Source organism: Heteronotia binoei, chromosome 8 (genome assembly GCF_032191835.1).
Source record: "Heteronotia binoei isolate CCM8104 ecotype False Entrance Well chromosome 8, APGP_CSIRO_Hbin_v1, whole genome shotgun sequence".
NCBI lineage: Eukaryota > Metazoa > Chordata > Lepidosauria > Squamata > Gekkonidae > Heteronotia > Heteronotia binoei.
The window spans coordinates 92,940,460-92,954,429 of NC_083230.1; the positions used below are offsets into that span (position 1 = coordinate 92,940,460).

General features: G+C 45.7%; 1 protein-coding gene across 1 annotated transcript in view; it reads left to right on the forward strand.

Moving 5' to 3' along the window:
- The first annotated feature begins 616 nt into the window (after positions 1 to 616).
- LOC132575749 (tyrosine 3-monooxygenase-like) overlaps positions 617 to 13,970 on the forward strand; it is a 42,120-nt gene continuing 28,766 nt past the window's right edge. Inside the window, exons 1-5 of the mRNA XM_060244438.1 lie at positions 617 to 681; positions 3,178 to 3,448; positions 5,953 to 6,121; positions 12,451 to 12,539; positions 13,182 to 13,249. Coding sequence (XP_060100421.1) covers positions 617 to 681; positions 3,178 to 3,448; positions 5,953 to 6,121; positions 12,451 to 12,539; positions 13,182 to 13,249 — 662 coding nt within the window. The remainder of the gene's footprint in view (positions 682 to 3,177; positions 3,449 to 5,952; positions 6,122 to 12,450; positions 12,540 to 13,181; positions 13,250 to 13,970) is intronic.

Here is a 13,970-nt window from a genome sequence, read left to right on the forward strand (position 1 = left end):
AGTTCTCCACACAAGGAGCTCAAGTTGTGTTCACTTCAAGTACTTTAAAAAACAAAACAAAAACAAACCTTGATTTCTCTTGTATTTCACCTCGAAGGGATTTGGAGAAAACAGCTGACTGCTTGCCTGCCATGTAATTCTACTGAGCTGTTTCCTGAGTGCCCTAAATTGGGGCTCCTAAATCAGGTCATCTGAGCCCCCCGCCCATTAATTGCAATTTGTTCATTTTATCATTTATGTTTAATCGTTCTTATGACTTATGGAAAGTATCAACAGTTTCAAAAGCACAAGACAGTTAAACTAAAATAAAGTCTTGTTAAATTGCAAAAGGAAATGCACAGTCCTGTTTGAGAGTTTAACAGACAGCTTAATAAACCCATCTTTCTACTTATCCAGAACAGATCCCTCAAGGGAAGCTGTAGGCGTTAACCCCCTTTTCTGAGGGGAATTGTTTGAACAAGTTCTACAACAACGAACCAAGGGAAACATCACGCTGCATAACAGCAAGTAGACCCGGATATGGAATCCGGAACGGTGACAAGGAGAACCCCGGAGTTTCAGCACTTCGGATAGCAGCCACCCCGATGGACAGAGGCGAATGGGATGACGTCTCAACATGTCCTTGAGCGAGACCCTGTTGGACACTCGAGATGATGGTCGGGGTCCTTTATTAGCAGACGTGTATGGTAGACATCGCGTCCATCCCCTGAATGATAGGAATAATACACTCTATAACCTCCCACGTCTACTGCTCAGTTACAAAGTGCATGCTAAACACTAAAACGCTCGTGCCTTTTAATATTTAGTTCCAGGACAAGTTATACAGTTATAAGAAAATTTTGGTCCAGTTAGTTTCTTTATAGCACTGTCCAACTGTGTTATTATAAAGAAACAAAGTGGACTAAACATCCCTTGTATTAACTCATATTCACTATTGATCTATATCTATAGATATAGGTATATATTTGAAGATTAGCACTTTCGCAGACTACACCTAAATGCAATTCATAAATAGAACATGGACACATCGGGAAATGTCAACAACCTCGTACTAATCACAAGAAGCAAACCGGGAACTGCTGGCTAAGACTAAATTTTGGGGAGTGGCACTTGCTGGATCCTGTAATCATGGTCGGTATGGAAGAAGGGACAGCCTTAGAATCCGTTTGATCCTTACGGTTTAGTCTTTTTTTGCGGCGGGGAGGGGGGTGGGTCCTGAATTTTGTTCTTGCGTCTGGCAGTTTGAAAGCTTCCTTTCCTTATAAATGGAACTCCATTTGTGCTCTTATTGTGTTTCCCGCTTTCCGGAGATTTTAGGTCGTGTTCGGGGATCATGCTTTCCTTTCCCAAATGAAAAAGCCCTGGCAGAAATTACTAGAGGTCTATTCAGAAGTAACACCGATTTTATTCAACGGGGCTTATTCCCAGGAAAGTGTGTTTTTAGGATTGCATCCTCGATATGATTCAGAGGAATATAAGAAATGTACATAACTCAAGGGGATGGGACCAAGGGGAAAGGATGGGTGGGGCTGTGGGTCAGCGGTAGACCATCCGCTTGGAATGCTGCAGAAGGTTCTCTGGGTTGGACCCTTAGCATCTCCAGATAAAAGGACCAGGTAGCCGGTGATGTGGAAGACTTCTCAGCCTGAGACCATGGAGAACCGCTGCCCACTTAGCAGACAATTACGGCCTGGGTGGATCGATGGTCTTATGCAGTATAAGGCAGTTTCATATGTGTTCATCCTGTGATCATACGTTTGAAACCGAATTTTACTTGGGGCAAAGGGCCAGCTGAGTTTTTTCAAAATTATACCCTGTTGCCCCAACGCATGGTTTCCTTTAGTTCTGTTTTTAAACAAAAAATCTTCATACGAAAGTTCATGCAAGGGGATATTTTTGTACTAAATTACTCTGGTCTGTTGTTTTTTTAAAATTCTAAATTACGGGCATATTTTGGAGGGATAAACATTTTATTCAGCCGGAATAACAAGCATTTTAAGGGGTCAAAGTGCTATAGAGTCCTTCCACACTCCAGCAAAGCTAATGTTATTTTTCCTCATATTTGGGACCAGGAGAGAGAGCTGAAGCTGGAGAGCGGCTTGCCCAGTAGGAAGCAAGATTCCTGTACACCACCTCCATACACTCCTGGCTCGCTTCAATAGGTTTAATATAGGGATGCAAGGCAGAAATGGCCACGAGGGTACAGAGGACATTGGTTTTATCTGTTTATTCGTTTTACTGTAGCCCGCCTTTCTCGCTGAGACTCGAGACGAATTGTAGAATCGAAGACATCCAATACGTATTGCAATAGAACTAGAGTAACGTAATTAGAAAACAACGTAATCAAAAAGCAGGCTAAGACTTGACATATTGTGGACCTGCAAACAGCAGACAGCCCCTAATTCAACTGATAGTGCTGCTATCCATTTCTGTGTATGTGTGTGAAAAGATTGCCACTCCAGCCGAATCCAGTTAAACCGGTCACGATTTATTTTTATTTTAGTCAGCTTGCAATCCACCCCCACCCGTTGGCGTTTATTTTTAAGTAAACGAGTTTCAGAAATTGTCCTATTGACTTCGAGACTTCAGACGTTTCAAGAAGAAGGTGAAGGAAGGGTTAACGGAACCGCTGCAAACTTATTGAAATGGCCTTAAACTGGACAGACCAGTCAACAGACTGGAGAGTCACCACCTGACGAAGAGCAATTCATCGTCTCTGCACAGGGACTTTTTATTTTTCAGGCGCTATGAGCGTCCCGCGCAACAGACCCTGGAAAATATTTTACTGTAATGACTGGAGGTACCTAAGTCAGTTTTTTCAACGGGACACATCGCAACTGTCCGGGATCCTTTTAAATTGGGGTTTAAACCCCTTTCTCTCCGGCTAGCTTTCCGGTCCTGATCGGAATGGGGCCTGGACCTGGTAAGTTTTTTTCAAACTGGCCTCCAGTGACTGGGTGCCTTTCGCGGCAGGCTGCCTTCTTCTTCCGAGGAGTCAAGCCGGGCGTCTCTTGGCTGCTTTGAGCGCCAGGCCGGCTCTGCATGAAACTGACGAGAGACCAGGGGCTGGGTTTTCTCGCTCTTCTGAGCACCGGGCAGCGTCGACCTTTTCATCCCACCCACGCTTTGAGAGCCCTCAGAGTCAACGGGCTCCCCGCCCCACTCCTCGTCTCCCAGAGCGCGAGTTGCAGGGCGGGTGGGTGAAACACCGGCTCAGTCGGCCGCTGCGCTCCCCGAGGGCGCCAGCAGTCTGAAGCCGCTGCCTCCGCTGCAGGCCTTGCAAGGGACGGTCGCAGCAGCAGAGAAGTCACTTGCGATGGAGACACCGAACCAGCCACAGAATCCTTCCAGGGAAGGAGAGGAGGAGGAGAGAGTCCTGCTGAGCCTGACTTTCGCCGTCCGCAATGGGAGGAAGACGGGCACCTCCCGGGCGGCCAGAGTATTCGAGGTACAGCCTGCTGCCCGCCTGAGGGCAGAGCCTTTCACACCTTTCGCGGTAGCAAACTTGGCTTGGCCATCGACTGGAGGCTGAAAAGAGAACTCTGGAGCCCTTTTGGAAGGACGGGGGTGGGGTGGGGGGTGTCCCAGATCTTGGTTATTATAGGGATTCTACCTAACCATGTTCACTTCCTGTGGCATCCCTTCTGCACTTTCATCAGATTTTCAGCTCATAGTCTTCAGTTTGGTGCAGTGGTGCTGACTCTTATCTGGGAGAACCGGGTTTGATTCCCCACTCCCCCATTTGCACCTGTTGGAATGGCTTTGGTCAGCCATAGCTCTGGCAGAGGTTGTCCTTGAAATGGCAGCTGCTGTGAGAGCCCTCTCAGCCCCAGCCACCTCACAGGGTGTCTGTTGTGGGGGAGGAACATAAAGGAGATTGTGAGCAGCTCTAAGACTTTGAGTGGAGGGCAGAATATAAATCCAATGTCTTCTTCATTGCTGGCAATCTGAAGTAACAATGTCATGTGTGGAACCTGGTCCATTATTTGGATATTATTGCTGTGTAGTTCAGACCCACAGAAGATCCCATGAGGTCAAAACCAAGGGGGGGGAGCTTTATTAGAAGAACCATCTTCCCAATATTGGATGCAATGTTTCCCAGATATCTTCTTTGCTACATCTGTGATGCTCCTTACAACCCACCCCCTCCCCCATAATAAACAGGGTGCTTTGCTTATTGAAGGAGTGTCTTCTGATTTGCAAAAACTGTCTCCTATGAATGATTATCTGGCTCAGCTTCTCAGCACACCATCTTAAATTTTCATCAACTTAATTTTTTCCAACAAACTGAGCATTCACTTTTTAATTTTATGAATGTGTATTATAATATAGTGTGTGTATCATAACAGAGCCCCATGGCACAGAGTGGTAAAGCTGCAGTACTGTTCATGACTTGAGTTCGATCCCAGAAGAAGCTGGGTTCAGGTAGCCGGCTCAAGGTTGACTCATCCTTCCAAGGTTGGTAAAATGAGTACCCAGCTTGCTGCGGGGAAAGTGTAGATGACTGGGGAAGGCAATGGCAAACCATCCTGTAAAAGGTCTGCCATGCACCCAGAGTCAGAAATGACTGTGCTTGCACAGGGAACTACCTTAAAAAAAATATTATAATATTGGTATAGGTTGCAAGTAGTTTAATTGGCCCAAAAGCAGGCCCCAAAACAAAAGCCATGTAACAGTTTTTATGAGGACCATAGACTTTTGTGTTATGTAGGCAGATCCTAGTGAAAAGTATTATAAGACTTTGGAGTCTGAATATTGATATAGATTCTTTTAAATCTCTGATTGGATTATTTTGTGAATTATGAATTTTGTATTGTTTGTAAGCAATTTAAAACCTGATGATGTCTGCACATCAAACACAGGATAGGCCAAGCCATTTCTTTTGTTGTTGCTGGCAATCATAGCTCATAGGCTGATGATCAGCTCCCAGACTGACCTTACTGAAATATAGTCACAGTTATAATAAAATTAATTAACTGGGAAAGTGAATTTTGACTCATAAAAGCTCACAGCCTGGAACATTTTTTTGGTCTTTAAGATGCTACTGGACTCAAATGAAATTAATGCATCAGATCTCCCCCAAACATCATTGACAAGTGTTGTTAATACATAACCAGGGAATAAGTGGAATGTTTTCAGGTTCTAAAGATATCAAAGACAAAAAGATCAATACAGGTCCCTGTAGTGAAGTAATGGTTAGGTTGTCAATCTAGGATCCGGGCAACCCAGGTCTGAATCCCCACTCTGCCCATGGCAACTGGCTGGTGACTTTGGGCCACTCACACACTTTTGGCCTGACCTACCTCACAGAGTTGTTGTATTGGTAAAATGGATGATCTAAACCAGCTAGGGTTCCCATTGAAAAGAAAGGCAGGGTATACAAGAACTAGCTAAACCAAACTAAACTAGTTAGCCACCTTTTACAACTGAGCAGTAGTTACTGTTAAAGTAACTATATTATTAAAATTAGCCCCATGTGTTCCATCCCACCAGGTTTTATATCACCCTGTCATTCATTTTTAAAGGAGCTTTAAAGATCTGTGATTTTAACAGCTGATTTTTCATTGTTGTGAAGCACATTTCTTTTTTGAGGGTTAAAATAGGTTCTCTTACCAAGAGGTTGGCCAAAAATTTATATAGAATGTAATCTTTAAAAATAAAAATGAGGAAATGATCATAACATTATTTGTCCATTTGTAACATTTGGCATCTTCCATATGAGCTATATTTATTGCTCTGAGTAGCTGGCTGGATCCCTTAGTTGGGGAGGGGATCAGCTCCCTAGATTGTTTATTTCAGATTGTTGCATTGTTATTTTAGTGTTTTTAATCTTGCTTCTTATTATTGTGCAGTGCTGTGAACAAAGCAGTTTGAACAGTTGTGTGTGAAAGAGGCAGAATCTTTACATGTCTTTTAAAAATACAAATAAAAAAACATGTTTGTATGTTACAGAAGTTTGAAGCTAAATTCCATCACCTTGAAAGCAGAGCAGCTAAAACACCCAAGAATGATGACCTTGATTTCTTTGTGAAATGTGAAGTTCTGAGCTCTGAAGTCAGCAGCCTGGTGAATTCCTTAAAGAGAGTGGCAGACAATGTGAAAACCTACAGCGAAGAAAGAGGTGTGTAAGACAACTGTTTTCCCCTGTGGATGAAATTTGTTGTTTTTTTTAAAATAGAAGGTTTAAATTCCCATTCTTCCATATTACATGCTAAAAAACTAAGATTGAATCCAAATTAGAAAATTCACTTAGAAATACATGTTCAGATAAGTAAAAAAAAAAGGCTGTCTTTTGGATGCCAAAAAAATCAAGTTCAAAGCATGGGAGAATCACTCCAGGGCACCTCATGCTGCCAGTGCCTGTCCCTTGCTATGGTCTCACTTCCAGTCTACCAACCTGGGAACAGGCATCAATGAGCCATAGAGAGGCAAGCTAATTATTTATTCAATGAAATGTTTGAATTGTGCCTTCCAAGCACAAAAGGTCCAAAGCATCTTTAAAAAGTAAAGGTAGTCCCCTGTGCAAGCACCAGTCGTTTCTGACTTTGGGGTGACATCACATCACAACGTTTTCACAGCAGACTTTTTACGGGGTGGTTTGCCATTGCCTTCCCCAGTCATCTACACTTTCCCCCCAGCAAGCTGGGTACTTATTTTACCAACCTTGGAAGGATGGAAGGTCGAGTCGACCTTGAGCCGGCTACCTGAACCCAGCTTCTGCCAGGATCAAACTCAGGTCGTGAGCAGAGTTCGGACTATAGTACTGCAGCTTTACCACTCTGCGCCACAGGGTTGCCCAAAGCATCTTACAATGAGTTAAAAACACACACAAAATTATGTTAGCAACAAGGTACAAAGAAGAAGAGCTGCCCTATCACAACCCAGTTAGCAGCAAACCACTGCCCAGTGAAAGTTCAAGATATTTGCAGCCCCAGGCAAGGTGCATTCATTGCTTTCTCCAGTACAGTGCTGGCCAAATCCCAGCTGAGCCCTTGTAGCAGGGGTGGCCAAACTTCCTTAACATAAGAGCCACATAGAATAAATACGAGATGTTTGAGAGTCACAAGGAAGGAAGGAAGGAAGGCAAATAGATGGGGAAAGAAGAGGTGGAAAGAAAGCAACTTTAACTTTAAATGCATTCTCCAAGCTGCCAGCCGGCTTGGAGAAGTGATTTGAAGAGACAAATGCCTTCTTCAAGCCAGCTGGTGGGGGCTTCAAGAGCCACACAGGAGCCACATGTGACTCTGGAGCCACAGTTTGGCCATCCCTGTCCTGTAGCATTGCCACAGGAGCTTGACATGAACCTGGGCAGTAGTGGCAGATGTCCCCATTCTAGTTTTTGGAAGGCCCTGGGCAGACAGTGCCCAGGCCCCTCATCTGCCCACTCCCGGGGGCCCCCCATGCCTTCCTTTCCTCCTATACAGTTATGCATCCCCCCATGTCCATGTGTCCTTTTCCCACTTGCAAGCCCTTCCATCATCCATGCTCAATTGCCTTTACTTTTTACACACCCATCTCCTGACAGCACCAGCCAGTGGATGCAGCTGAGAGTGCTGCTGCCATTGCCATCACCTCATGTTCTTCCTTGATGACTGCAGGCAGGTGGGGGCCTGGGGGCAGAGATGGCAGGGGATATGCCTGAGTAGAAGTCAGCAGCAGGGGCCCCCACAAGAATAACTTTATTGGGAATTTTTTTTTTTCAAAAAGATAACAAAATTACATATGGAAACAATACACTGGAGAAAAATAATACAAAATAGCTTTTTAAAAGTATTTTGCATAGTACATTAAAATAGATATTAGGAAGCAATATATATAGTAAGACATGTGCGAATAAAAGCCCAAATAACAAAACAGAACCCCTAAGAAGAATAATGATAGAATACAGTCACAAGTAGTGGTGCATACCAAAAAAAAGAAACTGAAAAGATTGAGAAGAACAAGAAGGGAAGGGGAGAAGAAGAAGGTGAATCAGATAAGAAGAATTGATTTCACCATAGAGGACAACCAAGGGGTGTTAGGTAGATCAGAGATGTAAGTGAGGAAAGGAAACCAAAGAGTTTCAAAGTTGGGATCAAAAGCACCAGTCTCTCTTTCATGAATGATGGAGAAAATTTTATCTATTGTTGTTATTGTTGTTGTTATTATTATATTTATATTCCGCCCATTCCCCTGTTTGGGGGCTCGGAGTGAAGTACATCAAAATACAAATAAAATCACAATAAAATATCATAATAAAACCAATTTCAATATTCAGGAAAGTGCAACAGGATGATTCAGCAAGATGATATGACAGCAAGATAGTATAGCACAAAAAGAGGACCACCATACAGCACCAATACAGTAGTGCAGTAGGGGTGTAGGGGGGAGGCCAAGCGATCAAATAGATAGATACCTGCTGCCTCATCCAAAAACCTGGCAGAACAGCTCCGCTTTACAGGCCATACGAAAGGCCAGCAAGCCAGATAGAGCCCAGATCTCCATAAGGAGCTGATTCCACCAGGTCGGGGCCAGGCCCAAAAAGGTCCTGGCCCTAGTAGAGGCAAGACAGGCATCTCTTGGACCAGGGACTATCAGAAGATCTTGGGAGGCTGAGCGAAGTGACCTCCAGGGCATATATGGGAGGAGACGGTCCTGTAGGTATGTTGGTCCCAGGCCACACAAGGCTTTGAAAGTCAGAACTAACACCTTGAAATGGATCCAGTACTCAATAGACAACCAGTGCAGGCTGTGGAGCACTGGCCGTATGCTCACCCGTACAGGTGATGCAGTCAGCAGGCGAACTGCCACATTCTGCACCCACTGCAGTTTCCAAATCAGTTTCAAGGGCAAGCCAGAGTAGAGTGAGTTGCAGTAGTCCAGTCTGGAAGTAACCATTGCATAGGTCACTGTAGCCAGGTCTTGGGAGGACAGATATGGTGCTAGCTGCCTGATCTGCCATAGATGGAAAAAGGCAGACCCATCAGCTGCTGTGACCTGGGCCTCCATGGAGAGGGAGGTGTCCAGAATCATTCCCAGAATCTTCACCTGTTGGGTTGGTACCAAAGCGGCACGAACCCACACCCCCTTGACTCAGGTACAGGACCTCCATCTTAGCTGGATTTAACTTCACTCGACTCTGTGGTAACCATCCAGCCATGGCTCCTAATGCCTCTGACAGCTGTTCAGGGGTGGAAGACGGTCTGCCATCCATCAACAAATAGAGCTGGGTGTCATCAGCATACTGGTGACAGCCCAATCCAAAACCTTGGGCAATCTGGGCAAGGGGGGCATATAGATGTTAAATAATATAGGCAAGAGAATAACTCCCTGTGGCACTCCACATGTAAGTGGGTGCCGCAGGGAGGTCTGCTCGCAAAGCACCATCCTTTGTCCACATCCCCAGAGGAAGGAGGAAAAGCATTGCAAGGCTACCCCTTGCACCCTGGCAATAGCGAGGCAGTGGGTCAATAGGTCGTAATTGACTGTGTCAAATGCTGCTGATAGATCAAGAAGAATCAGCAGCGCTGATCTGCCTTGGTTCAGATGCCTTCTTAGGTCATCTGTGAGGGCGACTAATACCATCTCCATCCCATGGCCTGAGCAGAAACCGGACTGGAATGGGTCCAGGGCGAATGTTTCATCCAGGAAAACCTGCAGCTGCGCCGCCACCGCTTTCTCAACTACCTTTCCCAGGAATGGTAAGATCAAAACTGGGTGGTAGTTAGCTAGTACTCTAGGATTCAGTGAAGGTTTTTTCAGAAGTGGCCAAATTACAGCCTCCTTTAACTTCTCTTGGAATGTCCCACTTTTCAGGGACAGGTTAACAATGTCACCCAGAGAGCCCCTGATATCATCCTGGCAAGCCTTCACAAGCCAGGATGGACAGGGGCCCAGGGGGCAGGTGGTAGGCTTCACTGCAGCCAGGATCCTGTCTATATCCTCCAATGCGAGTCAACTGAAGTGGTCCAATATTGGACCATCCGATGGCCAAGGGGCTTCCAGTTCACATACTGTATCAATCGTGGCTGGGAGGTCCTGGTGGAGAGTCAAGATTTTATCTGCAAAATACGTCACGAAAGCCTCAGAGCCAATATCCAATTCCCTATCTTTTTGGTTGCTCGATAACAAAGTTGTCAGAGACCGAATCACTCTAAATAATTGAGCTGGGTGCGATTTTGCACTCTATGGAGCCGCATAGAAGTTTTTCTTAGCGGACTTCATAGCCTTCTCATAGGCTTTCATAAGCATTCTATAAGAGGTTCTGGACTCTTCATCATGAGTATGCCGCCACACTCACTCTAACCATCTAACCTGTCATCCTTAGCAGGTCCAAGGAATACCGGGGAGCTGCTTTGGTGCGGCAGTGAAGAGGGCGCCGGGGGGCGATGTTGTCGATGGCAGTGGAGAGTCAGGAGTGCCAGTCCTGCACAAGCTCATCTAATGACCCACCAGGGGGCATTGGATCCCACAGGGCCTCTTGAAACCACTCTGGGTCCATTTGGCTCTGTGGGCGAGCATAAATCTGCTCACTGCCTAAACAGGGCAGAAGTTGCAGGTCCAGCTGGACTTTCAAGGCATAGTGGTCTGACCATGGGACAGCATTTGCTGCCACAAGACCACTGATATCCCTGCCCTGAAAATCAAGTCCAGTATGTGTCCGGCCCGGTGCATGGGAACCGATATAAATTGATTGAGTCCCAGTGTCTCCATGGATGACACTAGGTCCTGTGCCAGGAAGGATGCCGTGTCATCAACATGGACATTAAAATCCCCCAGAACTAAGAGTCTAGGGAAGTCCAATGCCCAAGTGGACACCACATCCATCAGGGCAGGTAGGCTCTCCAGTGGTGTGTTAGGCGGTTGGTACACCACCCAGGTTACCACACTCTCCTCAGTTTCCCACACCAGGCCAGTGCACTCTATGCCAATGATGTTCTGGTCAGGGAGTGCCCTGAAAGTAAAAGAGTCTCGGATGAGCACAGCAACTCCCCCCCCTGCTGTCCATTTGTCCGAGACTGATGAAGGATGGCAAACCCAGGTGGGGTAAGCTGGTTCAAGTCAACAGTTTCACCATCCCGCACCCAGGTCTCCGTCATACAGGCCAGGCCCACTTGCTGCTCTGTAATAAAATCGTACAGCGTGGCGGTCTTATTATTAATGGACCTGGCGTTAATCAACACCAGTGATGGAAATGGGTAATTTGTTCTAGCCCCACAACCAACATGCCTCAGGATGGGACATAGGTGGGAGGGAATCGAGCATTTCCATATTTCCGGTTCCCTCCCTGTTTTCACAACCTATTCCCACTGTCATACCTTCCCTGCCCTATTACTACCGAAATCCCCGACCCTGACATGGCCTCCCCCATGCAGTGCTATTCGGCTAGAAGAGGCCCTCCTAACATCTGCTGGCAAAGTCCGAGAAGCTGGACTAACAAGCAAACAGAAGGACTTTTCTGATGCCAAATACTCTATAGAACAAAAGAGCCTTTCCCAGGCATCTGCAGGACAAGGAAGTTGGGGAAGAGTGAACTTGGCTGGGAAATGAGTTTTGTAATTTCAGTGCCACTGCCAAGAAGGCCCTGTTCTGAAGGCCAATGCAGGCCCTCCATTTGTGTCTCAGACTCATATTACCTGTGTCATTTATGGTGCACATTTTCCAGACTGGACACCAGTGTACTAAAACCAACCAAACCCCATGAGTGTAAGTAGTAAGCAAAAAGAGGCTTCTGAACTCATGTCTTCTGAACCATCTTGCTGTATAGGTGGAGCATCTTCACAAATGACACATCCAGTAATGGTGTCATACTTGAGTAACCCCAGACAACCCACACAGATACCCTTGATGCACATCTCAGCAGCAAACCAGAGGGCAGGAGGCCTCTGCTGTTCATAACAATAAGACCTGCAGCTGCAATCCAGAAAATGACATTTATAATCAAGTCCAGAAATTGCTAGCTCAGACTAGCAGAAGTGAATGTTTTATAGACAATATGGTGGATTGCTAGTTTAAAATATGTTCTCTCTATTAGGAGGGCTGTGCTGGAGGTACTGTTTTCATCTGTTTCTTCATCCTAACTCATAATGCTCTTTGTGTGGTGCACATGGAACTGTGGTTTGCAGGCATTGACTGTTTGCCTCTACAGTCAGTGGTTCACTTGTTCCAAGTTTTACTGTATGCTGATAACGTAAGTCTTAGATTCATTTTCACGAATAACTGGAACATTGAATGAATGAATGAATGAATGAATGAATGAATGAATGAATGAATGAATGAATGCTGATAACCCCTCGTACCAAAGTGAGAAATTATTGACTAGGCTTGAAAGAATATACAGTATTTTACATGTAAGGCCTTTGCACAAATGGTTTAGCCCTCGAGGCCATCCAAATAATCAACAGCTCCTTCTTCTGCACAGTCCTCACTGAACATGCATGTGCCATGTACTCACAGTCCATTCTCCAACAGCCTTGTGGTTCCCAAAAAAGATACGAGACCTTGACAACTGCCATCACCTGATCACCAAATATGACCCTGATTTGGATCATGAGCATCCGGTGAGTTATAAAGGCACTTTTCAAACTGATTTGGTCTGAAGGTAATTCAACATCATGCAAACAACCATCTATAATTATGCCTGTTTAATTTTGTGATTCTATGGAAACCAGTTGTGTTAGTGTACTTTTCCCTTGAAGACTCTCTTCGTTGCTTTCCCTTGTGTGTCAGGAAGATATAGTGCCTTTTAATTGGGGCTTTTTGGACCTCTTCAACCATTATAGTTTTGTGGAAGTGACTGAAGTGGGTGGAGAGCCTGTTCTCTGTTGCTGATTGTTTTTGTGAGAATAAACTAATTGAGCTACATGCCTGTTGAGCCTCATCCTTTCCATTACCAGACATAGCACTTCTTGTGGTAACAAAGGTAGGTAAGATCCTGCCACCATAAGAACATGAGAGAAGCCATGTTGGATTAGACCAATGGCCCAGCCAGTCCAACACTCTGTGCCACTCACTTGCCAGAGATTCTGATGGGTATAATGAAATCGAACTCCAGACACTAAAATCACCCAGAATGTAAATTATTTTTTTTAGAATACAAACGTTGAATTTCAAAAATCAGATCTCATTTTCACAATCACTTTAGATGGAGTTTTGTGACTAGATATTGAGCTGCATATTTATTTCCTTTTTTCTGGTTTTAGGGATTTGCTGATCCAGAATACAGGAAGCGGAGAGCCTTAATTGCTGACTTGGCCTTTAACTTCCGGCAGTAAGTGCACCAGACAGACTAGGTCCTAGGATGTTAAAATAGCCTGGAGAGGACAAGCAAGCCCATGTCCATCATCAGCAGAGCTGGACTGCTCATTGAATTTGCAGGGAAATTTCCTGGTGAGCCACCACCCTAGAGGGCCACTGGGGGGCAGAAGCAAACAGAGCCAAGCCCCAGTCACTCTGCCCAAGAAGCGAGGGGGAGTGAAGCCTCTTCCAGTGCGCTCTTCAAAGAAGGATCAGATGCTGGCTGCATCAAAGCCGGCAAGCCCCAACCTCAGCACGCTCCTCTGATTGTGCCGGGGAGGCGTGGGTGGAGTGCAAGGGAAGGGAGAAGGGTGGGAGGGAGAGGCAGGCAAACTAGGCATTTTTCATGGGCACTTGGGAGAGTTTAATTCAGTGCCCCCCTCCCAGCGCCCTATGCAACTACCTAGTTTTGCCTAGTGTGCGAGCTGGCCCTGGCCCAGACCTCTCATCAGTAATGGCCACTGTTGTCAGCTCACCAAACTCTCTCCTCCCACACTGCTTCCACTCTGAGGAACAATGGAATCGTGGGCAAGCTAATGCCCATTCTCAGCCACACTGAGCTGAGCTTGACTGGCTCCAGTCCTCTCCTGATCGACAGGGCTGCTGGCCAGGTCCAAATCAAATGTCTCCTGCAGTACTTTGACCACTGCCGGAAAGACCCAGGTCAGCTTACCCCCCCCCCCCCACCCAGTGTC